The 24,982-nt window shown below is 47.6% G+C and overlaps 1 protein-coding gene across 1 annotated transcript; it reads right to left on the reverse strand.

Annotated features, from left to right (window-relative positions):
- Window positions 1-1,230: 1,230 nt before the first annotated feature.
- Window positions 1,231-19,801, reverse strand: LOC140418047 (uncharacterized). The gene is made up of 3 exons (XM_072501474.1): window positions 19,477-19,801; window positions 14,068-14,962; window positions 1,231-2,128 (listed from the first exon to the last, which is right to left on the reverse strand). Exons 2-3 carry the CDS (start codon window positions 14,596-14,598, stop codon window positions 1,418-1,420), a joined length of 1,242 nt encoding a protein of 413 aa, XP_072357575.1. The 5' UTR covers window positions 14,599-14,962; window positions 19,477-19,801; the 3' UTR covers window positions 1,231-1,417.
- Between the last annotated feature and the right edge of the window lie 5,181 nt (window positions 19,802-24,982).

A 24,982-nucleotide genomic window follows, 5' to 3' on the forward strand; every position in this document is an offset into this window, starting at 1 on the left:
CAGCAACAACACCCTGTAACCCAACCCCTTTCCTAAACCAAACATATGCACACTCCCCACTGCACTTCCGAGAGCCAGCTCACCCAGCTAGCTTGGTGGCCCCCAACCCCGGCGGCAGATAGTCTTCCACCTATTGTGTGTCCCCCAGCTCCACCGCAGTCTGATGCTCCTCCTGCTCAGCCAGCGCCTTCTCCACCTTCTGGATCGCCCGATCCTGGGCTTCCAATCTGAGCTCCAACCACTCAATCGATGCTTTTATTGGGTCCAAGCAGTCCCGTTTCTGTGTCGCAAAGCCCTCCTGAATGACTTGCATCAGCTGCTCCATAGACTGCTGGGTCGACAAGCCAGAGGTTCGCCCCTTCGCCATGTTGTCTCCTGTTGCAACTACAGCCCAAATCTTTTCTGTCTTTTCGTTTCTGCCCTTACGAACACTTCTAGTCCTTTTCTCCATGCACCGAAATGGGAATTCAGTAGAGAATTGCCACAAACATCCGTTCTACAATTCAACTCCGTTAAAAAATAGGGGGAAAAGGTCCAAAAGTCCGACCAGAGCGGGAGCCACCAAATGTGCGACTTACTCCTTCATAGCCACCACCGGAAGTCCTCCGGGGCGAGAACTGGCCACACACCAGGCCGGGGGTTGCAATATAACTTGGGGGCTCAGGTCCCTGATCTTTGGAATGGCAGAGGGCGATGATTGGGTTACAGTATAAATTAAAAAGACACACCAGGTTTGTAGTGGTATAAGGATGGCGCTGGAGGCTGCTGAGAGTTTTTTTCAGGTGGACGGCCTGTCTTTGGTTTCTTGAAAAGGGTTTCAAAACGGCAAACTGGTGAATTGGCAGGTAAATGAAATTAGAGATGCCAGCTAAAGCTAGGAAGGCAGAGATATGTGATGTATTGGTTGAATATGTGGGTCTGTTAGAAACACAGGAGAGCTCACATGGTTCTGAGACTCAGAGGGATCTGGGTGTCCAAGAGCATGAATCACAAATGGCGAGTATACAGGTCCAGCAAGGAAAGCTAATAGAATGTCATTGTTTATTGTGAGGGGAATTGAATACAAAAGTAGGGAGGTTATGCTTCAATTATACAGTGATGTGGAGATGCTGGTGTTGGACTGGGGTGAGCACAGTAAGAAGTCTGTAAGAATGTCAATTACACAGGACATTGGCGAGACCACATCTGGAGCACTGTGTACAGTATTGCTCATTTACCGCCAGACCAGCAGAACAAAACCCTCCGACCCTCCCCATTGATGAACTGTCAGAATGAACAAAATGCCGTCCTGGATGTAACTGAAGCAGAAACAATAACAGCAAAATCCAACCCCTTGTAATCACTTGTGAACTTGGTGTCTCAGCAGGCGCCATGAATCATGGATTCCCTTCCCAGACTGGGAGCAGGTGAAGGTCCTCTACTCAGTGTGAACTCGCTGGTGTGACTGCAGGCTGGATAACTGAGTGAATTCCGTCTCACACTGAGAGCAGCTGAACGGCCTCTCCCCAGTGTGAACTCGCTGATGTGTCCGCAGGTTGGATAACTGAGCGAATTCCTTCTCACACTGAGAGCAGCTGAACGGCCTCTCCCCAGTGTGAACTCGCTGATGTTTCCGCAGGTTGGATAACTGAGTGAATCCTTTCCCACACTGAGAGCAGGTGAACGGCCTTGCCCCAGTGTGAACCCGCTGATGTTTCCGCAGGTTAGATAATTGAGCAAATTCCTTCTCACACTGAGAGCAGCTGAACGGCCTCTCCCCAGTGTGAACTCGCTGGTGACTTCGCAGGATGGATAAATTAGTGAATCCCTTCTCACACTGAGAGCAGATGAATGGCCTCTCCCCAGTGTGAACTCGCTGGTGTGTCTGCAGGGTGCATAACACAGTGAATCCCTTCCCACACACAGAGCAGGTGAACGGCCTCTCCCCAGTGTGAACTCGCTGGTGTGTCTGCAGGGTGTATAATTGAGTGAATCCCTTCCCACACACAGAGCAGGTGAATGGCCTCTCTCCAGTGTGACTGCGTCGATGAACGTCCAGCTGAGATGGGACTCTGAATCCCTTTCCACAGTCCCCACATTTCCACGGTTTCTCCATATTTTGGGTCTCCTCGTGTCTCTCCAGGTTTGACGATCAGTTGAAGCCTCGTCCACACACAGAACACGTGTACGGTCTCTGTCCGCTGTGAATGGAGTGATGTTTTTTCAGGCTGTGTAACTGGTTAAAGCTCTTTCCACAGTCAGTGCTCTGGAACACTCTCACTCGGGTGTGTGTGTCTCGGTGCTTTTCCAGTCACACTGATGTTTAAAATGTTTTAAAGCTGACAGAACAGACAAAAATTTCTCCTTCTAGATTCAAAGTCCGGTGATATCCAGTTCCAAGGAATTGAGAGACTCAGTCAGATTGAGACGTGACGTTTGAGATTTCTGTCTGTAATTCCTCCTCCTCTAATAGCCTGTAAAAACAATTTACAAAATACATCATTGTCAGTACAGGATAGAAATTCAGGACAGACAATTCTAGTTCCTAGAGAACATTCTTTCCACTCATTCCCCAAACGCTGTAAATCTCCATCCCACTCTCCCTCCATTCTCACTCTGCTGTATCTAATATTCACCCTCCCAATTCTCCTGAAGATGCTGATTCAGACTGATTGGCAGATCCCTGCTAACTGCTTCCTTTCCTGGAAACAGAGACCATTACAAATAGGAGCTGCAGTTGGCCATTCGGCCTATCGAGCCTGCTCGTCTATTCTGTGGGATCATTGGTCGGTCTATGTCAGCGACATTATCCGTGTTATTGACCAGAGGCAGAGTGAGCTGACTCAATATCTGTGAGCTCATGAGGACGAGCTGTAAAACACCATGAAGAGACTTGATGATCCGGAGGAGAGAATCCTGAACGTTGAGCCTCGGCGGAGGCAAGAATTCAATCCTTGGAAAACTGGCTGAGTGGTGTGGTGGACTCCTGGAGAACTTGGAGAACCGAGGGTCAGAGAAAGAACATCCGAGTCGTCGGCCTGCCAGAAGGTGTGGAGGGTAAGGCCCCCGTTAGGTTCTTCGAGGACCGACTGCCACGTTTTCTCAAGCAGGATGTGAAGCCTTAGCGTTTCAAATTAGAAAGGGCATCGGATCCTGTCTTTGAGGCCGAGGGATAGTTTTCATCCCAGGCCTGTAATCATTCCCTTACACAACTTGAAAGATCACCAGAGGGTCCTGGAGAAGGGTACGGTGAGGTGAGACCTGGCTCCCATCTCACCTTGCAGTGAATTATGTCACTTTATCCTCTGACCCTGAAAATTGTATCCGACAACTCCATCAAGTCTTTCAATAATCCTAATACTGCCTTGGTCTTCGCTAAATCCTTGAAGGGCAAGGATTGGAGCGCTGATTTGCAGCTCAGGCTCTAATCTGAACTCTTTCCCTATCATGGATTTGTTGTCTGAATTTGTTATCTTTTATCCTGTTGAAGGGAGTTGTTATTCTGTGAGCGCCGATTGAATGTCTTCTTCTCGAGTGTTCCAGGGACTCGGATTATCTCATCCCAGTTATGGTAGATGTGCCGTGTGCTTATTATCCATTGTCTTTCTTCTATTATCCAAGTGTTAATCATGGCAGAACTGAGTGCTGCCATTGCTGAAGGGGGTTCCACTGTGCTAAAGTGGATTGGTCACACTAAATTGCCCCTTAGTGTCCAAGATGTTCAGGTTAGGTGGCTTGACCATGATCAATGCACCGGGTTAAGAGAATAGGATGCGGAGTGGGCTTCAGTGAACTGTTCTTTCCAAGACTCACGGCAGACTTAAGGGGTGAATGGCCATCTGCATTCTTGGAGTTCTCTGTCATTCATTTTGTGTTATTCACTTTCATTTGTATATCCGGTTAGTCTGTTTTGTCATATTTTACAAACTGAATTGTTATCCTCTGTTTTTAGAAACTCTTACCCTCTTTCCCCACTCACCATTTTAACCTGTTAACTGGTTGTTCAATTGATCTGGCATTTCATCTCGAGGCTCTGGTCGCTCAAATATCCTGCTCCAAATTAATTCTGCAATGTGTTGCTTGGATTTATGTTGGCAATATCTCTTGTTCCGCTTTGTGCCCATTTTCCACCATTTTTTCTGTTACACTGTTGCACTCATTGTTTAAAAAATGATTTTAAAAAATAACAATTTATTAAAAATCTGTCCACCTCATCCGTGAATATATTCAATGACCCCCACACCCCACTGGTCCCTGTGGAAGGGGCTGGTTTAGCACACTGGGCTAAATCGCTGGCTTTTAAAGCAGACCAAGGCAGGCCAGCAGCACGGTTCGATTCCCGTACCAGCCTCCCCGAACAGGCGCTGGAATGTGGCGACAAGGGGCTTTTCACAGAAACTTCATTTGAAGCCTACTTGTGACAATAAGCGATTTTCATTTCATTCATTTTCATTTTATTTTCAAGAGAAATCCAGAGACTAATAACCCTCTTGAGGGAAGAGATGACTGGAAATATATAACATAGCTACAGCACAATATTACACAACTGGAAATAATAATAAATGTACTTTATAACAGAACCATAAATAATATATCTAATCTGTACCATATAACACAAGACATATCTCTGTCCGATATTAATTTACTGTCCCCTTAAACGTCAGCCATCTCCTGGGGAAAGCAGCCCTTTAATTGTGAACATTGGGAAAGAGATCATCCTTTTAGCCAGACAAATAAATGTGTCAAGCTGAGGGAGCAAAGGATGTCAATGTGTTTAAGAGAGAGAGACCTGGGCCAAGCTTTCCAGCGTCTGCACCCTCCCTCGATTCACATCCTTTCCCTCCAGAATGAGAAAATAAATGGAAAGGGGGAGAAAATAAGGTGTTTTACTCACAGATGTTTGAGAAAGGAGGGAGGTTTCAGTCTGTGTGAGGCCCCAGTTTTGCTCATTGTCCAGCTTCCGCATTCAGACAACGGGGGAGCTGATTGGATGGTGGAAGAGAGTCCTTCCGGTTCACCAACTCTTCCCATTGGTCAACAACCTGCCGGTGCATGCATAGGAATGCACGGTGACGTCTCAGGGTTCCAGTGCGCATGATCGGCGCACAGACACAGCAGCTCCGCCCCACTCATTGTTCCCCCTCCTCGAGACAAGGTTTCCAGGCAACTGTCTGACAGCTCCTGCCAGAGCGAGAAGCCACTCAGTGATTTTCCCTCCCCCGGCCCGGGACTGCGCATGTGCAAGAGAGAGGAGAGGCTGCGCATGTGCGAGGGAAAACCCACTCCCTGACCGTCATGCTGAGGTATCGACCAATGGGAATCGTTAGGACCGGAAGGACTCTCGTCCTCCATCCATTCAGCGCGGGCTTTCTGCGAATTGAGATTGAGCTTCACACCGACTGAAACTTCCTCCTGTCTCCAACATCTGGGAGTAAAACACTTTCTTTTCTCCCCCTTTCCATTTCTTTTCTCATTCTGACCTTCAATTGGTCACTTACAGCAACTGAAGGGAAAGGAAGTGAATCCAGGGAGGGTGGAGACTCTGCAAAGGTTGGCCCAGATCTCTCTCTGTAACATAAGAATTAGGACCAGGAGTAGGCCATCTGGCATCTCGAGCCTGCTCCGCCATTCAATGAGATCATGGCTGATCCTTGGACTCAGCTCCACTCTCCGGCCCGTACACCATATCCCCAAATCCCTTTATTCTTTAGAAAGGCATCTTATCTTTTTCTTAAAAACGTTTAAAGAAGGAGCCTCAACTGCTTCACTGGGCAAGGAATTCCAGAGATTCACAACCCTTTGGGTGAAGAAGTTCCTCCTACACTCCATCCTAAATCTACCTCCCCTTATTTTGAGGCTATGCCCCCTAGTTCTGCTTTCCCCGACCAGTGGAAACAACCTGCCCGCATCTATCCTATCTATTCCCTTCATAATTTTATATGTCTCAATAAGATCCCCCCGCATCCTTCTAAACTCCAATGAGTACAGTCCCAGTCTACTCAACCTCTCGTCATAATCTAATCCCCTCAACTCTGGGATCAACCTAGTGAATCTCCTCTGCACTCCCTCCAGTGCCAATATGTCCTTTCTCAGGTAAGGAGACCAAAACTGAACACAATACTCCAGATGCGGCCTAACCAACAACCTTTACAATTGCAGCATAACCTCACTAGTCTTGAACTCCATCCCTCTAGCAATGAAAGACAAAACTCAATTAGCCTTCTTAATCACCTGTTGCACCTGCACACCAACTTTTTGCGACTCATGCACCAGCACACCCAGGTCCCTCTGCACAGCAGCATGTTTTAACATCTTACCGTTTAAATAATAATCCATTCTGCTGTTATTCCTTCCAAAATGGATAGCCTCACACTTGGCAACATTGAATTCCATCTGCCAGACCCTAGCCCATTCACCTAACCTATCCAAATCCTTCTGCAGACTTCTGGTATCCTCTGCACTTTTTGCTTTACCACTCATCTTAGTGTCATCTGCAAACTTTGACACATTGCACTTGATCCCCAACTCCAAATTGTCTATGTAAATTGTGAACAACTGCGGGCCCAACACTGATCCTTGAGGGACCCCACTAGTTACAGGTTGCCAACCAGAGAAACACCCATTTATCCCCACTCTCTGCTTTCTGTTAGTTAACTAATCCTCTACCCATGCTACCACTTTACCCTCAATGCCATGCATCTTTAGTTTATGCAGCAACCTTTTGTGTGGCACCTTGTCAAAAGCTTTCTGGAAATCCAGATATACCACATCCATTGGCTCCCTGTTATGTACTGCACTGGTAACGGCTTCAAAAAATTCTACCAAATTAGTCAGACACGACCTACCCTTTGTGAACCCATGCTGCGTCTGCCCAATGGGACAATTTCCCTCCAGGTGCCCCGCTATTTCCTCCTTAATGATAGATTCCAGCATTTTCCCTACATCCGAAGTTAAGCTTACCGGCCTATAATTACCCGCTTTCTGCCGACCTCCTTTTTTAAACAGTGGTGTCACGTTTGCTACTTTCCAATCCTCTGGGACCACCCCAGAGTCTAGTGAATTTTGATAAATTATCACTAGTGCGTTTACAATTTCCCTAGCCATCTCTTTTAACACTCTGGGATGCATCCCATCAGGGCCAGGAGACTTGTCTACCTTTAGCCCCATTAGCTTGCCCAATACTGCCTCCTTAGTGATTACAATCATCTCAAGGTCCTCACCTATCATATGCTTATTTCCATCAGTCACTGGCATGTTATTTGTGTCCTCCACTGTGAAGACTGACCCAAAAAACCTGTTCAGCTCCTCAGCCATTTCCCCGTCTCCTATTATTAAATCTCCCAAAGGACCAATATTTACCTTAGCCACTCTTTTTTGTCTTATATATTTGTAGAAGCTTTTACTATCTGCTTTTATGTTCTGAGCCAGTTTACTTTCATAGTCTACCTTACTCTTCTTTATGGCTTTTTTAGTAGCTTTCTGTTGTCCCCTAAAGACTTCCCAGTCCTCTAGTCTCCCACTAATTTTTGCCACTTTGTATGTTTTTTCCTTCAATTTGATACTCTCCCTCACCTCCTTAGACATCCACGGTCGATTTTTCCCCTTTCTACCGTCTTTCTTTTTTGTCGGTATGAACTTTTTCTGAACACTGTGAAAGATCGCTCGGAAGGTTCTCCACTGTTCCTCAACTGCTTCACCATGAAGTCTTTGCTCCCAGTCTACCTTAGCTAGTTCTTCTCTCATCCCATTGTAATCGCCTTTGTTTAAGCACAAAACACTAGTGTTTGATTTTACATTGTCATTCTCCAACTGTATTTTAAATTCCACCATATTGTGGTCACTCCTTCCAAGAGGATCCCGAACTATGAGATCATTAATCAATCCTGCCTCATTACACAGGACCAGATCTAGGACCGCTTGTTCCCTTGTAGGTTCCATTACATACTGTTCCAGGAAATTATCCCGGGCACATTCTATAAACTCCTCCTCAAGGCTGCCTTTACCAACCTGGTTAAACCAATCGATATGCAGATTAAAATGTCCCATGATAACCGCTGTACCATTTCTACATGCATCCGTTATTTCTTTGCTTATTGCCTGCCCTACCATCCTGTTACTATTTGGTGGCCTATAGACTACTCCTATCAGTTACCTTTTCGCCTTACTATTCCTAACACATTGACACCCTTTGCTCCATCAGCTTGTCACATTTATTTGTCTGGCTAAAAGAATGGTCTCTTTTATAATGTCCACTATCCCCTGACACTCTCAGTCCATCGCCAACGGTTCTTTTGCCAGGACAAACAGCAGCAGGAGAGTGGGCACCCCCGCCTACTCCCCCAGTGCAGCCTGAAATAATCTGAACTCACCGGTTCATCCGTAAAATGCCACCGCTGCCTAGTATAACAACCAGACCGAGTCCACAAAACCTGCCCAAATCCAAACCGCCCCAGGACCTCCGACAAATAGTCCCACTCCACTCGATCAAAGGTTTTCTCTGCATCCATTGCGACCACCACCTCTACCTCTCGTCCCTCTGGAGGTATCATGATCACTAGCCTCCTGATGTGGACCGCCAGATGTCTTCCCTTCACAAACCTGTCTCGTCCTCCCCTATCACCCCGGGACACAATCCTCTATTCTCGAGGCCAAGATTTTAGCCAACATTTAGCAGGGAGATCGGTCTATGTTCCAGGGACAGGATCTCTAAAGGGACAGGATCTCTGTTCTGTTCCAGGGACAGGGTCTCTCTGATTAAAGGGACAGGATCTCTGATCTGTTCCAGGGACTGGGTCTCTCTCTGATTAAAGGGACAGGATCTCTGTTCTGTTCCAGCAACAGGGTCTCGCTCTGATTAAAGGGACAGGATCTCTGTTCTGGTGATGGTATGGCCAGGGGGGGCCACAGACCCGGCTATGTATTTCGTGGAGGCCGGGAGCTTTTTGTGGCGTGGCTGCCAACCCCTCACCGGTCGCAGCATCGGTGAGGGGGCTGCACCGATTGTTTCCATGTAAAATGCCACAGATCCTCCGCACTTAGCCTCGGAATTGGAGAATTTGGCCCAGGATCTCTCACTGATTAAAGAGACAGGGGCTGGGATTCTCTGCTTGCCGACAGCGATTTTGTAATCAGCGATCAGGCAGAGAATTCCTTTTTCCGACTGAATCGGGGGTGGCGGCGGTTTTTGGACGCTCCGCCCCCTCCAAAACGGCAACATCGAGGAGTAGCCGCATGCCATTGGGACGGCCTCAGGATGTTAGCTGAAGGCCCTCCCCTGATGCTCCGCCCCCGATGGGTCGAGTGCCCGACCACGCAGTTGACGTGTGGGCCCAGCCGTGCGACAACCTGCGTGGTGGCTGCGCACTGTGTCCAGCAGCTCCACAGTCAGCAGGAGGTGGGGGGGGGGGGGGGAGCCTTGCTGCTGGCCGGGGCGGGGGGGGGGGGGGCTTCAGCGAGGGGAGGTCCAGGGAGGCACTATCTGGCAGATCAGGTCCGCGCGTAGCCGACATGTTGTACAGCGCGACTGCTGCAGGTTGTCGCCATGCGCATGTGCGGCCACGGACCCGGCAATTCATTTTGTGGAGGCCGTGCGTTTTACGTGGCGCGGCTGCGAGCCCCGCACCGGTCAGAGGATCGGTGCTGGGACCTCGCCCATTTTTCCCACGTAAAACGCCAGATTCTCCAGACAGGCCCAAAATCGGAGTATGTTTCAATTCTCTGAATAACTTGCACAGAAAAAGGTAAGATGAAATAAAGAGGTTGGTTTATTTTTACACACACGGGGGCGAGAGGGGTTTCCCAACACCCACCCACTTTTGCATTCGTACAATAAACGGGGGATATGGAAAAAGGAAGAGGGTTCCGGGAATGACCATAATAAAATACAAGTCATGGTTTTCCATGTGTCCAGAATCCAAAGTCTAATGGAAAGTTCCTTCAGAGGGAGGTTCACTGTTACGGGAGATCCGTCTTTCCAGCAGTGAGACTTCTACGATGGGGGAAGACACAGAGAGTGAGTCGGTCTGGGAGGAACAAGAGCCAATGTTTCTGCCATTTGCAGGTTTTTTAATTTATATTTTTATTGATGTTTTTCCCTTTTAACAAATATCCAACAAAAGCTCAGGATTGGTACAGCACAGCAGAAATGTCTCAGCAATACAGAAGTACAGGAGAGGACAGGAGGACGACAATACAGATGGATCAATATAATCATTAAGCTTGGTGCATCCGTGTGTACCAATGGATATCCTGGAGAACAAGGGAGAAGAAGAAAAAGCCATGAAAACATGGTGAAACGGTGCACACCTTCTCACGTAGCGAGTGCTCGCATCGCCCACCAGAATCCAGGATAAGATCACCGTGCCAGGTTCAGGCGGGTGTCAGAACACATCTCCCCCAGCTCCAGTCACACCAGAGGCATCAATAACACATCCTTATGTCCCCTTTGCAGGAACCAGTCAACGATTTTTTTTTTTACCCCAAAATAACAGACATAAATTTCAGGAAAAAATCAACAAGGACACTCAGACCCACAGAACAATCATCATTCAACACAATTACACAGAGAAGACCAGCAAATATTCATACAATTGGTTGAAATTCTAATTGATGCAGCTTCCAAGAGACTAACAATAACAGGATTTAAAAAAGTACTACCAAAAGCAGAGGATCTCAGGATAACAGGGACCAAGATACAGCCCTGAGCACACGGTCCCCTGACGTACGCCCCTCACCACAAGCCTCATTCGAAACCTCACTCAGCTTCTCAGGACACCCCGGCCAAGAAGGAACCTCCCAAGCAAAAGGGGGCAACAGGAAAGTGACCACAGTACAAGACCTGGCCCGGCCCTGTACCCCCTCGTACACAGGAGTCAGGCAAGCAAGGATAGTCACACTGTGCCAGGACTCACTACACACCCAACCTCACTCCTCTCTCACCACATCCGAGGGCAGCGCACACAAGAAGATTCACGTCGTCCTCCACCAAGGAGATTCCACCCACAAGGAGAGGAAAATTCGTCAAGACCATTATTTTCAACTGTATTAATCTTAGACATTTTAGTAATTCATTAGTGTAGTGTTAGTAATAAATAACTATGTTTATGAAACAAAGTCTAATGTTCTTTATTCACACTACAATATCAAGATTCAACATCAGCCCAATGAAAGAACATTGCACCGTGCACCGACACAAAAAGGATACTCGGGGCAGAGCTGCGTAGCCTCATTGGCGTCAAAACATTGCCTCCCCACGGGAGACCCTGCTTCAACAAGGAGGGCATTCAGGAAGTCACTATATAATCCCATTTGGAGCAGGGTGCCTATCTCTCCCCTCAGCCTCATCCTCAGACCCAATGAGGGCTCAAACATCAATGATCCACAACACTCAAACTCTCACTCAAACCCTCCAACCCACAGGTTACTACCTCCCCAGTGGAACCTATCCCGAGAGGATTGATTGATGATTTGATTGATTTGTTTTATTGTTACGTGCACTGAGGTACAGGGACAAGTATTGTTCTGCGTACAGTCCATACAAATCGTTCCATACATGAAAAACAAAACATAGGACATAGATAAATACACAATGTAAATACATAGACACAGGCATCGGGTGAAGCATACGGAGCGCAGTACTACTCAGTGGAGAAGGTGTGTGAAGAGATCAGTTCAGTCCAGAAGAGAGTTATTCAGGAGTCTGGTGACAGCGGGGAAGAAGCTGTTTTTGATCTGTTAGTGCGTGTTCTCAGACTTCTGTATCTCACTGCCCAATAGAAGAGGTTGGAAAAGAGAATAACCAGGGTGGGAGAGGTCTTTGATTATGCTGCCCGCTTTCCCAAGGCAGCGGGAGGTGTAGACAGAGTCAATGGATGGGAGGCGGGTTCGCGTGATGGACTGGGGTGTGTTCACGGCTCTCTCTAGTTTCTAATGGTCTTACCCCGAGCAGTTGCCATACCAGGCTGTGGAGGAGCAGCAGAGGAGGAGCAGACCAGGGGCCTCCAAAGGGGACAATTCAGGAAGGGAAACTCACTCCACCACCCAACAGACCCTCCGCCCAAGCCAATAAACAGAGTTACTCCTGCCCTGCCCGATCAAGTGACCACTGCCACTCCCAGGCAGCCAAGAGAGTATTGAAGAAGACAAGTGGAACAAGGATTAACTGACCACACCCAGTTCTTCGTGCTCACTAGTCCCCTTGGTTCTCTCGTGTTTTTGGGACGATTTCTGTATCTTCCTCCGTGAAGACAGATACACATGGTTTAGTTTCTCTGACATTTCCTTACTCCCCATTATAAACACTCCTGTCTCTGCCTGGAATGGACCCACATTGGTCTTTACTAATCTTTTTCTTTTCACGTTCTCAAAGGAGCTTTTCAAGTCGGCATTTATGTTTCTCGTCAGTTTGATCCCATATTCTATTTTCTCTTTCACAATTTATTAGTCCTCCTTTGCTGAATTCTAAATCAATCAACAATCCACAGGCGTACGGTTATTTTGGCCTCTTTATGAGCCTCTTCCTTTGACCTAATGGAATCTTTAAATTTTCTCGTTAGCCACAGTTGCATCACTTTTCCTGTGGCTGTTTGTTCCTTAAAGGAGTCTACATTTGATGTCAACATGTAATAATACTTTAAAAATTAGTGATTGCCTGTCTATTGTCATACCTTTTGTTGTAATGTCCCAATCTACCACAGCACAACTTGCCTTTCAAATCTCGACAGTTTTCTTTGTGAAAAACACGTGGATAAATTAAACAAAGGAACCATGTAACCACCATAGCCCATCTTCATGGCAACGTGGCATGCTTTCAGAGGTTCCAAACAGAAATGGGAACTAAATATCTTCCAACCACTGTTGCTATATTTACTTGCTATAAATATGGCAGCTAATAAGGTTGCCCTTCTTAATCTAGATATGAATAGGATATGCTTTCAGAGTCGCCAGGTATCAAATGATACCGCCACAAGGTTCAACCGGATATCGATCAATGACCCAAACAACCAGTTAGTTCGTTCAAGATCAATAATACTTTATTTACACACAAGATTAACTTACACATGCAACATAAACACAAGCTAAATTACACCTATCACTATGACAACCTGTACTTAACTTCAGGCACCCGGCTTAGGTCAGAGGAACAGTGGCCTTTGTTCAAATCTGCATCTGCTGGGTCTGGAGAAGTAACTGTGGTTCAGCTCGGCTCATCTGTCTGGTAGCGAGCGTTGAACTTGAACTTGCTTCTGGTCGTGGTGCTGCAGATGGAGTCAGTCATTGCCGGAGCGCCAGGTCCAAAAGAGACCGAACACATGGCAGTGTCTCTCTTTATCCTTGGGGGGTTTCGCACTCTTTTGGGCGGTCCTTAGGTTTGGACCCAATAATTCGGCAGACTTCGATCACTGTATTCGATTGGAGCCAATAAAGGGGCGGGTGCCTTGATGGCTGGGCGTGTCCTGAGCGGTCATTGACCGTGGCTGTTTATGCTTCCTGAGTAAAGGGAGTGGCACCGATGTGTCTGGAATTGTATTGGATACCCGACTACCAGTTCCTTTGTCTTAAGGAAATGGGTCATTAGCATGCAAATCGGCTGGGGGTTTCGATCCTGTCTGGTTCTGTTCACAAATATACATTTAGGCTCTGAGCCTGCCTGAATCTTACATTGGCTATATTTCCCTTGAGGCTTTGCAAATGTCCATGTTTCTTTGTAAATGGCCATCCCAGATGGCTACACCACCAAACACCCTTTCGCTCTGTGATCCTCGTGAAAGTTGAAGCCAGGAATTCACAACATGGCTCAATGATCATCAGCCCACTGGAGGCAAATTTGTGAGACCAACCAGTCCAGCAGGAAGAAACCCTCCGCCCATCCCTATTGATCAACTGACAGAATTAACAAAATGCAGTCCTGGATGCAATTGAGAGCAGAACAGCGGAATCCAACCCCCGTAATCAGTTGTGAACTTGGTGTGTGAGCATGTGCGATGAAACACAAAATCCTCCCACGCTGAGGGCAGGTGAACGGCCTCTCCCCAGTGAGAACTCGGCGGTGTCTCCATAGTTGGGATGGATCACTGAATATCTCACCTACTCAGAGCAGGTGAACGGCCTCTCCCCAGTGTGAACTCGCTGGTGTGTCCGCAGGGTGGGTAACCGAGAGAATCCCTTCCCACACTGAGAGCAGGTGAATGGCCTCTCCCCAGTGTGAACTCGCTGGTGGCTCCGCAGGTGGGATAACTGAGTGAAGCCCTTCCCACACTGAGAGCAGGTGAACGGCTTCTCCCCAGTGTGAACTCGCTCATGTCTCTGCAGGCTGGATAACTGAGTGAATCCCTTCCCACACTGAGAGCAGGTGAACGGCCTCTCCCCAGTGTGAACGCGCTGGTGAGTCTGCAGAATGGATAACCAAGTGAATCTCTTCCCACACTGAGAGCAGATGAACGGCCTCTCCCCAGTGTGAACACGCTGGTGTCTCTGCAGGTCAGAGAATTGAGTGAATCCTTTTCCACACTGAGAGCAGGTGAATGGCCTTTCCCCAGTGTGAATGCGCCGATGAATTTCCATCACAGATGGTGCTGTGAATCCCTTCCCACAGTCCTCACATTTCCATGGTTTCTCCATGTTTTGGGTCCCCTTGTGTCTGTCCAGTTCGGACAATCAGTTGAGGCGTCGTCCACACACAGAACACGTGTAGGGTCTCTTCCCGCTGTGGATTGTGCAATGTTTTTTCAGGCTGTGTAACTGGTTAAAGCTCTTTCCACAGTCAGTGCTCTGGAACACTCTCACTCGTGTGTTTTTCCAGTCTCTTGGAAAAATGTTTGCCTCATCTGTCAACTTCAAAATGTTTTGAAGTTGACAGATGAGGCAAACATTTCTCCTTTAGATTCGAAGGCCAATGATATTCAGGTTCCAAGGAATTGAGGGACTGTCAGATCCAGACGACATGTATTAGGTTTCTGTCTGTAATTTGTCCTCTTCGAATCTCCTGTTAAAACAATTTACAAAAGACATCACTGTCAGTACAGGATAGAAATTCAGAACAAACAATTCTAGTTTCTCTGGAACTTTCTTTTCTCTTGCATTCCGCAACATCTGTAAATATCCATCCCACACACTCTCCCTCAATTCACTGTATCTAATATTCACCCACCCAATTCTCCTGAAGGTGCTGATTCAGGCTGATTGACAGATCCATGCTCACTGCTTCCTGTCCTGGACACAGGGACCATAACACATCGGAGCTGCAGTCAGCCATTCGAACCTGCTCAACCATTCAATGAGAGCATTGTCCGATCTACCTCAGCACCATTTTCCAACACTATCCCCCATATCCCTCGATAACTTCACCCCCTTGAAACGTTAGCAATCTCAGTCTTGAAAATACTTGATGACCGAGGTTCCACAGTCCTCTGGGGTAGAGAATTCCAAATGCTGACAGGGGGCGTGAGGGGAAGCTGTGTTTGGTGGTGGAATCTTGCTGGAGTTGGCAGAACTGGCGGAGGATGATTTCTTCAATGCGGAGGCTGGTGGGGTGAAAAGTGAGGACAGTGGGGATTCTATCCTGGTTCTGGGAGAGAGGAGTGAGGGGGAGGGCAGAGGTGTGGGAGATGGGTCGGTCACGGTTGAGAGCCCCGTCGACCACAGTGGGTGGGAAGCCACGGTTAAGGAAGAATGAAGACATGTCAGCAGCACCGTTTTGGAAAGTGGCATCATCGGAACAGATGTGACGGAGGTGTAGGAACTGAGGGAATGGGTTGGAGCCCTTACAGGACGTGGGGTGTGAAGTGCTGGAGTCGACGTAGCCGTGGGAGTCGGTAGGTTTGTAATGGATATTAGTGCACAGTCTATCTCAGAAATTGAAATAGAAAGGTCAAGGAAGGAAAGGGAAGTGTTGGAGACAGACCATGTGGAGGTGATAGAGGGGTGCAAACCGAAGCAAAATGAATATATTTTTCCAGGCTTTGCAGAACACCTCCAGTCCATCCGCAAGCAGTTCCCAGACCTTCCTGCCGCTTGCCATTTCAACTCACTGCCCTGCTCTCAATCCACACGTCCGTCCTTGGCCTGCTGCAATGTTCAGGTGAAGCCCAGCGCAAACTGGAGGAACAGCACCTCATCTTCTGATTAGGCATGTTACACCCTTCCGGACTTAACATTGAGTTCAACAACCTCAGACTCTCCACCACATTTACCCCATTTTTATCTATCAATTTATTTTTGTTTTTATTTCTTCCTTTGATCGTTTTTTCCCTCCCCATTATTCTCCTCCCCTCCCCCATTCAAATTATTTCAAGTTGCCCTTTACACACTGCTCACCTTTATTCTGCCATTCACACATTCTAACCTTTTTATGTACCACTATCAGCCCTTCTTAGCCTTAATTACCACCCTTTGCATTCCTTTTATCTTCTGTTCTCGACATCTTTGTCTATATCTCCACCTATTGCTGGCCCTATTCCAGCCCCACCGCTCCATTCCACCCCTCCCCCACTACAGTACAAATCTGACCCCATTTCCAGTTCTCTCTAACTGTCACAAAGAGTCATCCAGACTCGAAACATTAGTTCCCTTTTCTCTCCACAGATGCTGTCAAACCTTCTGAGATTATCCAGTATTTTCTGTTTTTGTTTAAGATTCCAGCATCCACAGTAATTTGTTTTCATAATAATATATCTAAACTGTGCCATGTAAAACCACTAGACATATCTCTGTCCGACATTTATTTACTGTTCCTTTAAATTTTAGCCAACTCTAATAATAATAATCTTTATTGTCACAAGTAGGCTTACATTAACACTGCAATGAAATTATTGTGAAAAGCCCTGAGTCGCCACATTCCGGCGTCTGTTATAGAATTTACAGTGCAGAAGGAGGCCATTCGGCCCATCGAGTCTGCACCGGCTCTTGGAAAGAGCACCCTACCCAAGGCCACACCTCCACCCTATCCCCATAACCCAGTAACCCCACCCAACACTAAGGGCAATTTTGGACACGAAGGACAATTTAGCATTACCAATCCACCTAACTTGCACATCGTCGGATTGTGGGAGGAAACCGGAGCACCCGGAGGAAACCAATGCATACATGGGAGAACGTGCAGAATCTGCACAGACAGTGACCCAAGCCGGGAATCGAACCTGGGACCCTGGAGCTGTGAAGCAATTGTGCCAACCACTATGCTACCATGCTGTTCGGGTACACAGAGGGAAAATTCAGAATGTCCAAATTACCAGACAGTACGTCTTTCGGGACTTGTGGGAGGAAACCGGAGCACCTGCAGGAAACCCGCATTGACACAGGGAGAACTTTGGGGAAACCAACCCTTTTAATTGTTAACATTAAGAAAGAAACCACCCTTTTAGCCAAACAAATAAATGTGTCAAGCTGAGGGAGCAAAAGATGTCAATGTCTTTGAGAGAGAGAGAGAGAGAGAGAGACCTGGGCCAAGCTTTGCAGAGTCTGCACCCTCCCCGGATTCACTTCCTTTCCCTTCTGTTGCTGCAAGTGACCAATTGAAGGTCAGAATGAGAAAAGAAATGGAAAGGGGGAGAAAAGAAAGTGTTTTACTCACGGATGTTGGAGACAGGAAGAGGTTTCAGCCCGTGTCATGGTCAATCATCATTAACACAACATCTGCCTTCTGATTGGCTGGAAGACCATAGTCCTTCCAGTCCTCCCACTTTCCCATTGGACAACACCTTAGCAGGAAGGTCAGAGGGCGGGCTTTCCTCCACACATGCGCAGCTTCCCCTCACCCTTGGACATGCGCAGTACCTGATCACCCGCCCGTGCGGCGGATAGAGTGGGTTCCCCAGCGCGGGGGATTGTGGGAGCTACGGCCAACACTGTCCAAACTCCTGGGATGACAAGTGGAGGAGGCTTGGGCGGTTGTGTGCTAGCTTGGTGTCCGCCGCCGGGCCGATTCGAAAGGCAGGCCGCCTCTGGGAGCTTCCTGGATGGGGTGGAACAGCAACTCGGTGCCCATCGCTCCTGGTCCCCGAGGGAAGGGGAGAATACCGGTTTCGGAGTACTGCGACCAGTCGTGTTTCAAGTCAGCGGTCGAGCTGCGGAGACGCTGCTTCGGACTGCGAGGTTTGCTGTCGGCGGTTTTGAGTTTGCCCAATGGAGGACGAAGGAATGGAGGAAGGATGGCAGCTGGATAGGCTGCTGGAAGCGGCGGGTCGGGACCGGGAGTGGATGCCCGACGGGCGGCCTGCAGCCCGGGGTGGGTTGCTGCCGTTCCTGGGGTCTCCGAGGGTTCGGTCCCCTTGGACGCCCTGTGGGCGGTTGGGACTTTCTCTGGGACTTTCTTCCCCATTGTCGACTGTTGCCAACATTGGAGCGACTCTGGCCGCTGCCATTGGAGGACTTTGAGGACGTGTTGTTCCTTGTGAAATTTCGGCTGGAGCGCCGGGGTCATGATGTGGAACGTGTAAATTGATGGATTCTTTTTTATGGACTTTTCTATGTGTACTAAGGGATTTGTTTTCTTGTTTTCTTTGTTTTTCGTTTTCTTTGTCAGCCTAGGACATACAACTCATTTTGGTTTACTCTGAAATATTATTTAGTATTGGTGGTGGAATGCTAATTGGTGGGAAACTGCTCTCCCTCCGAATGGTCCCGTGCCTACGGGCGGGGTCCAGGAGGGGGGAACCCTCTCTCCTCCGCCGCGCCCGGGTCTGGCTCTCCGGTGGTCTGTGCTCTTCGCGAGGAGGGGCCTTTCCTCCGGAGTGTCGGCTGCAGGGCAGGGTGAACGGGGGTGGGTGAGCGGGAATTAGTGTTCGGTGATTGATTCTATCCTGTTAAATATTTTCTGGGGTGAATTGAGGCCTGGTGCCTGGTGATTGGGTTTGATATGACACTGTTAAAATGTATCGAGGCCCTGTGGGTAATATTTGTTTCCGAAGCAGCCGTATTGTATCGGGGCCTTGTGCCTCGCGACTGCTTGTCTTATGTGTTTAGAGGTCGTCACCTTGAAATGTACTCGTGTCTTGTGGATTTTATTTTTGGTTTTTGTTTCATCTCTTTTGGAGTGGTCGTATGGTTCCGAGGCCTTGTGCCTCGCGACTGCTTGTTTTATGTGTTTAGAGGCCGTTACCTCGAAATGTACTCGTGTCTTGTGGTTTTTTGTTCCTTTTTTCTTTGGAATGGTCGTTGGGTTTCGAGGCCTTGTGCCTCACGACTGTTCGTGTGATGTGACTGTTCGATTGTTACTTGAACTATGCATAGGGCCTGTGCCTTGCGGCTGGTTGTGATAAGTGACTGGTTAATTGGTATCTGGAAACGTATTTCGGCCCTGTGCCTTGCAGCTGTTTGTGTTCAATGACTGTTACAACGTTATTGTGAAATGTAATTGGGCCTTGTAGCTGTTTTGTGTTAAGCGACTGTTTAATTGTCAATTTGAAGTGTGTTTAATCGTCAATTTGAAGTGTAATGAGGCCTGGAGCCTTGTAAATTGGTTTCTGTAATAATTGTGACGACAATAAAAGAGTCACTCACAGATGTTGGAGACAGGAGGAAGTTTTACCTTCACTTCCCCTGTGACATCACAATGGAGCCCTGCCTGAATCAGCCAATAGGAATTACTCTATTCCGCGGAGTCGTCACTGGGTTCCAGTGCGCAGACGTGGGAGCCCCGCCCGTTCAACCCCCTCCCTCCACACCTCCTCGAGACAAGTTTCCAGGCAACCGGCTGACGGCTCCGACCAGAGCTGGAAGCCGCTCGGTGATCTCCCCCCTGCCTGAGACTGCGCATGTCTAAAGGAGAGTGGAAGCTGCGCATGTACAGAGGAGCTCACCTCCTGACCTTCCTGCTGAGGCATTGACCAATGGGAAGAGTTGTACTACCGGAAGGACTCTGGTCCTCCAGCCAATCAGAGCGCGGGGTTTGTGTGACTGAGCTTCACTCCGGCGGAAACTTCCTCCTGGGCTTTCATCAAACAAACCTCCAGACGCCGCTGGTTCTCCAGCATTCTGCACCTTTCATCAGCAGTGACAGAAATGATCACCCCCCCCCCGGCCTGAGCTTTACACGTCTGGAGGGGGAAATACCAGGGGCCGAGTTAACGGAAGAGCTCAAACTCTTCCTGAAAATGTGCAGTGAATGAAGTATCTCTGATCAGGGAGGCATCAAACCTCCACTTCCTCGTCCTGGGGGTGAGCCCTCCAGCAGATCCTCCTGAAAAACCGGGGGGGATGGGCCGCATTTATGATGTTCCCTGTGGTGCAAGCGGACACCAGTCCGTCCTCGGCACGAAGAAGTCGGCGATTCTAGTCTGAATTTGCCGTGGGACTGGAAAGAAGGTAAAATCTCCACCCCTCGGGTGCAAAGTTCCCCAAATATCCACATAACCCACCTCCTCACAAGCCGAGACCAACGCCCTAGCTTGCAGCGTGGGGGATTTCCTGGTAACCGGGAGCTTATCTACCAGAGGATATTTGTGGCCGTTGAAGTCACCAACCACAAAAGAGTTAGTCGAAGCTAACAGCAAAGTCCACAAACGCCTTCGAGTTGAACTCCGGGGAGTCATTCGGGCATCCATAAACATTCATTATTGAAACTACATCTCCATTCACCGAACTTCTAATGATCACATATCTATCTCCTTTGTCCTTGGTGCAGGTTTCAACCTTAAAAGGGATATTTTTATTAATAAGGATTGCTACACCCCTGCTACTTGATGACAAAGAGGCAAAGAAAATCCTTCGCAACCAATCCAGCCTCAATTTAAAGTGTTCCTCATCATAGAATCCCTACAGTGCAGAAGGATGCCTTTCAGCCCACCAATTCTGCATCTGCCTTTGAAAGAGCACCCTACCTAGGCCCAAGCCTCCACCCGATCACTGTCACCCAGTAACCCTAGCTAACCTATTTGAACACTGAGGGGCTTTTTTGCATGGCCAATTCACCTAACCTGCACATCTTTGCCCTGTGTGAGGAAACCGGAGAACCCAGAGAAAACCCACCTAGACACGAGGAGAAGGTGCAAACTCCACCCATGCAGTCACTCGAGGCCTGAATTGAACTTGTGTCCCTGGCGCTGTAAGGCACCTGCGCTCACCACTGTGCCACATTGCCGCACCAAATGAGTTTAAGCGAGATGAGTTTCCTGCAATAAAGCTATGCTCCCCGAACAGGCGCCGGAATGTGGCGACTAGGGGCTTTTCACAGTAACTTCATTTGAAGCCTACTTGTGACAATAAGCGATTTTCATTCATTCATGTCGACTTTCTCCTTACGAAAGGAGAGGATCTTTTTCCTTCTGATAGGGTGATGGATGCCCCCCGTACTTTCCCTGAGAAAATTTGAAGATTAACTGTCGCCATTAGTTAGGCGACAGAGAGAACAGGAACAGATCTTCATACCACAATCAGGCATATGCCATTACCCCCTCGTCCAACTCACTTTACACCAGAGGAACCAAAGTATCCCCAAACTGCTCCTTTCACGGATAAAAGCCCCGTCTGTACCAGAGTAGGATAAAGTCAACAACCTATCAACCCTCCCATAATAACAAAAATACAAAAGAATCACGACCACAATAGATCCAAGGGGACTTTCCTCAATATGACTGAGGACCTGGAGGGTTAACCCCACTGCCAGACTATCGTTACCCTCGGGATACATCTACCATAACTGAGATAAGATAATATGAGTCCCTGTAACACTCGAGGGAGGAGAAGAAGACATTCAATTGGCCCTCACAGAATAACAACTCCCTTCAACAGGATAAAAGATAACAAATTCAGACAACAACACCATGATAGGGAAAGAGTCCGGATTAGAGCCTGAGTTAGTCCGAGCTGCAAACCATCCCTCCAAATCCTTGCCCTTCATGGATTTAATGAAGGCCAAGGCAGTAGTCGGATTATCAAAAGACTTGACCCGAGTTGTCAGACTCAATTTTCAGGGTCTCAGGATAAAGCGACATAATTCACTCCCGCAGCCTTGCGTTCCCTTCAAACTTCATCGAAGCCTCGATGCTTCGTTTGTGTGGCTGCCGAAAAGTCCTGGAAGAAGGAAATCCTCACTCCCTCATGGAGCCGGGTCCCACCTCACCTTACCCGTCTTCAGGACCTTCTGCCGATCTTTCAAGCTGTGGAAGTGAAGGTTTACAGGCCTGGGATGAAAACTATCCCTCGGTCTCAAAGACAGGATCCAATGCCCTTTCTAATTTGAAACACCCAGGCTTCACATCCAGCTTGAGAAAATGTGGCAGCCGGTCCTCGAAGAACCTAATCGGAACCTTACCCTCCACACCTTCTGGCAGGCCAACGACTCGGATGTTTTTTCTCTGACCCTCGGTTCTCCAAGACCTCCAGGGGAAGCACGGTAGCATAGTGGTTAGCACAATTGCTTCACAGCTCCAGGATCCCAAGTTCGATTCCCGGCTTGAGTCACTGTCTGTGCGGAGTCTGCACGTTCTCCCCTTGTGTGCGTGGGTTTCCTCCGGGTGCTCCGGTTTCCTCCCACAGTCCAAAGATGCGCAGGTTAGGTGGATTGGCCATGCTAAATTGCCTTTAGTGTCCAAAATTGCCCTTTGTGTCGGATGGGGTTACTGGGTTATGGGGCTAGGGTGGAGGTGTGGGCTTGGATAGGGTGCTCTTTCCAAGAGCCGGTGCAGACTTGATGGGCCGAATGGCCTCGTTCTGCACTGTAAATTCTATGATCTATGACCTCCCCCACTCCACTCAGCCGGTTCTCCAAGGATTTAAATCTTGCCTCCCCCGAGGAGGCATCTTGCTCAACATTCAGGAATCTCTCCTTGGGATCGTCGATCCTTTCTTTGGTGTTTTACAGCTTGGCCTCATAAGGTCACAGATATTGAGTCAGCACATTCAGCCTCTGGTCAGTAACACGGATAAATTTGCTGACATAGATCGGCCAATGATCCAACAAAATAGACAAGCAGGCTCGATGGGCCGAATGGGTGACTACAGGTCCGATTAGTTATGATCTCTGTGACCAGGACAGGAAGCAGTGAGCATGGATCTGTCAATCAGCCTGAACCAGCACCTTCAGGAGAATTGGGAGGGTGAATATTAGATAATGTTAGAATATTAGAGTGAGAATGGAGGGAGAGTGTGTGGGATGGAGATTTACAGCTTTTGGGGAATGAGAGAGGAAAGAATGTTCTCTAGGAACTAGAATTGTCTGTTCTGAATTTCTATTCTGTACTGACAATGATGTCTTTTGTAAATTGTTTTGCAGGATATTAGAAGAGGAGGAATTACAGACAGAACTCTCAAACTTTACGTCTCAATCTGACTGAGTCTTTCAATTCGTTGGAACTGAGTTTCACCGGAGTTTAAATCTAGAAGGAGAAATATTTGTCTGTTCTGTCGGCTTCAAATTATTTTAAACATCAGTGTGACTGGAAAAGCACCGAGACACACACACCCGAGTGAGAGTGTTTCAGGGCACTGACTGGAAAGAGCTTTAACCAGTTACACAGCCAGAAAAAACATCACACCATTCACAGCGGGGAGAGACCGTACACATGTTCTGTGTGGACGAGGCTTGAAGTAAAAGACTCACCACTATTCTTAGAATTCCCCCTATACCAAAAAGGGACAATAAGACATTCTAAATGGTGAACAGGGATTCTCACTCCCTGACTCCTATGCAGACTTAGGTGGGTGCTATTCAGGTCAAACTGTATTTTCAAGTTATCCCCCGGTATAACCCATATCTTCATTGGAGAATTTTATCTACTTACCACTTTGTAGCATCGATCCTGGATCCCGCGTTGCTAAGTAAGTAAAGTAGACTTTGTAATAACCACTGTTTCAGGTTAACACGTTTCAGTTATTTTATATATTTTTTCTTTTAAAAGATGCAATCACTGTATTTACAGAAAAGTAAAAAGATCTTGCTTCTGGATTCTCCTGGTTGGTTGAAAAGACCTTCAGGTCCACCTTGACAATCTCTCTTCTTTAGCTTTTGATCTTCCTCAGATGGATTAGCTGTTCCGCTCGGTTGCTATGCTCTATCCTTCCCATGGCCGAGCTATGAGAGCTGATTCTCTCTTCTTTAGCTGTTGGTCTTCCTCAGATGGATTCGCTGTTCTGCTCGGTTGCTATGTTCTATTCTTTCCATGACCGAGCTATGAGAGCTGGCTCTGCTGGCTATCCCCTTTTTTAGGGTTTATATTCTCTTCCAGCAGTTATTAAGTTGATATGACATTATCATAAAGTAACTTTATTTTACTCGTGATTGAACAAGGTACCTTTAATCTGAATTATTTCTAACATGACTATGTATTCATATTCAGCATGACTTCAGCTCATCGAACTCTGATTCCATTGTTTCCTTTGTGATGTTCAAAAGTACTTTGATCCCAGAGGGGTGTTACATCTAGTTTCTGTCATTTCTAAAGGTGCTTTTTGCCCCCAGCTCAGAACTCTGACTCCAATTTGGGGCTAACCTGTGTTCCCGTGGACACGTTGGGTCCAGCTTCCCATATTCACCTGGCGTCAGCAGAATTTCACACCTAAACATTTGTCACCCAATTCAACTGAAAATCCTAGCAATTCTTTTTTTGCTGCTTACTAAAATAATTAACTTCAAAGAAGGTGCGAAATATTGCTTTTTTCCATATAACTAAAAGTTCAATCTGCTGTGACTTAAAAGACATACATCAGTTTTGCAGCTTGAATAGTCACAAGCTGTTTTCTTAACGCCTGTTTGATAAAGGCTATCTGCATTTCAAAACTTTCTTTTGCAGCAGCTGTTAACCCTTCATGGAATTTTTCCCTACATTCTCTCATGTACCTTATCCAGGTATTGCCAGACTTCCATGTTTCAAATGACATATTTTCCCATTTTTCTTTTACAGGCTTCAACTGATCGTCAAACCTGGGGAGACACGAAGAGACCCAAAACATGGAGAAACGGTGGAAATGTAGGGACTGTGGGAAGGGATTTATGGCTCCATCTCAGCTGGACATTCATCGTCGCATTCACACTGGGGAGAGGCCATTTACCTGCTCTGTGTGTGGGAAG

The sequence above is a fragment of the Scyliorhinus torazame genome, chromosome 5 (genome assembly GCF_047496885.1).
Source record: "Scyliorhinus torazame isolate Kashiwa2021f chromosome 5, sScyTor2.1, whole genome shotgun sequence".
NCBI lineage: Eukaryota > Metazoa > Chordata > Chondrichthyes > Carcharhiniformes > Scyliorhinidae > Scyliorhinus > Scyliorhinus torazame.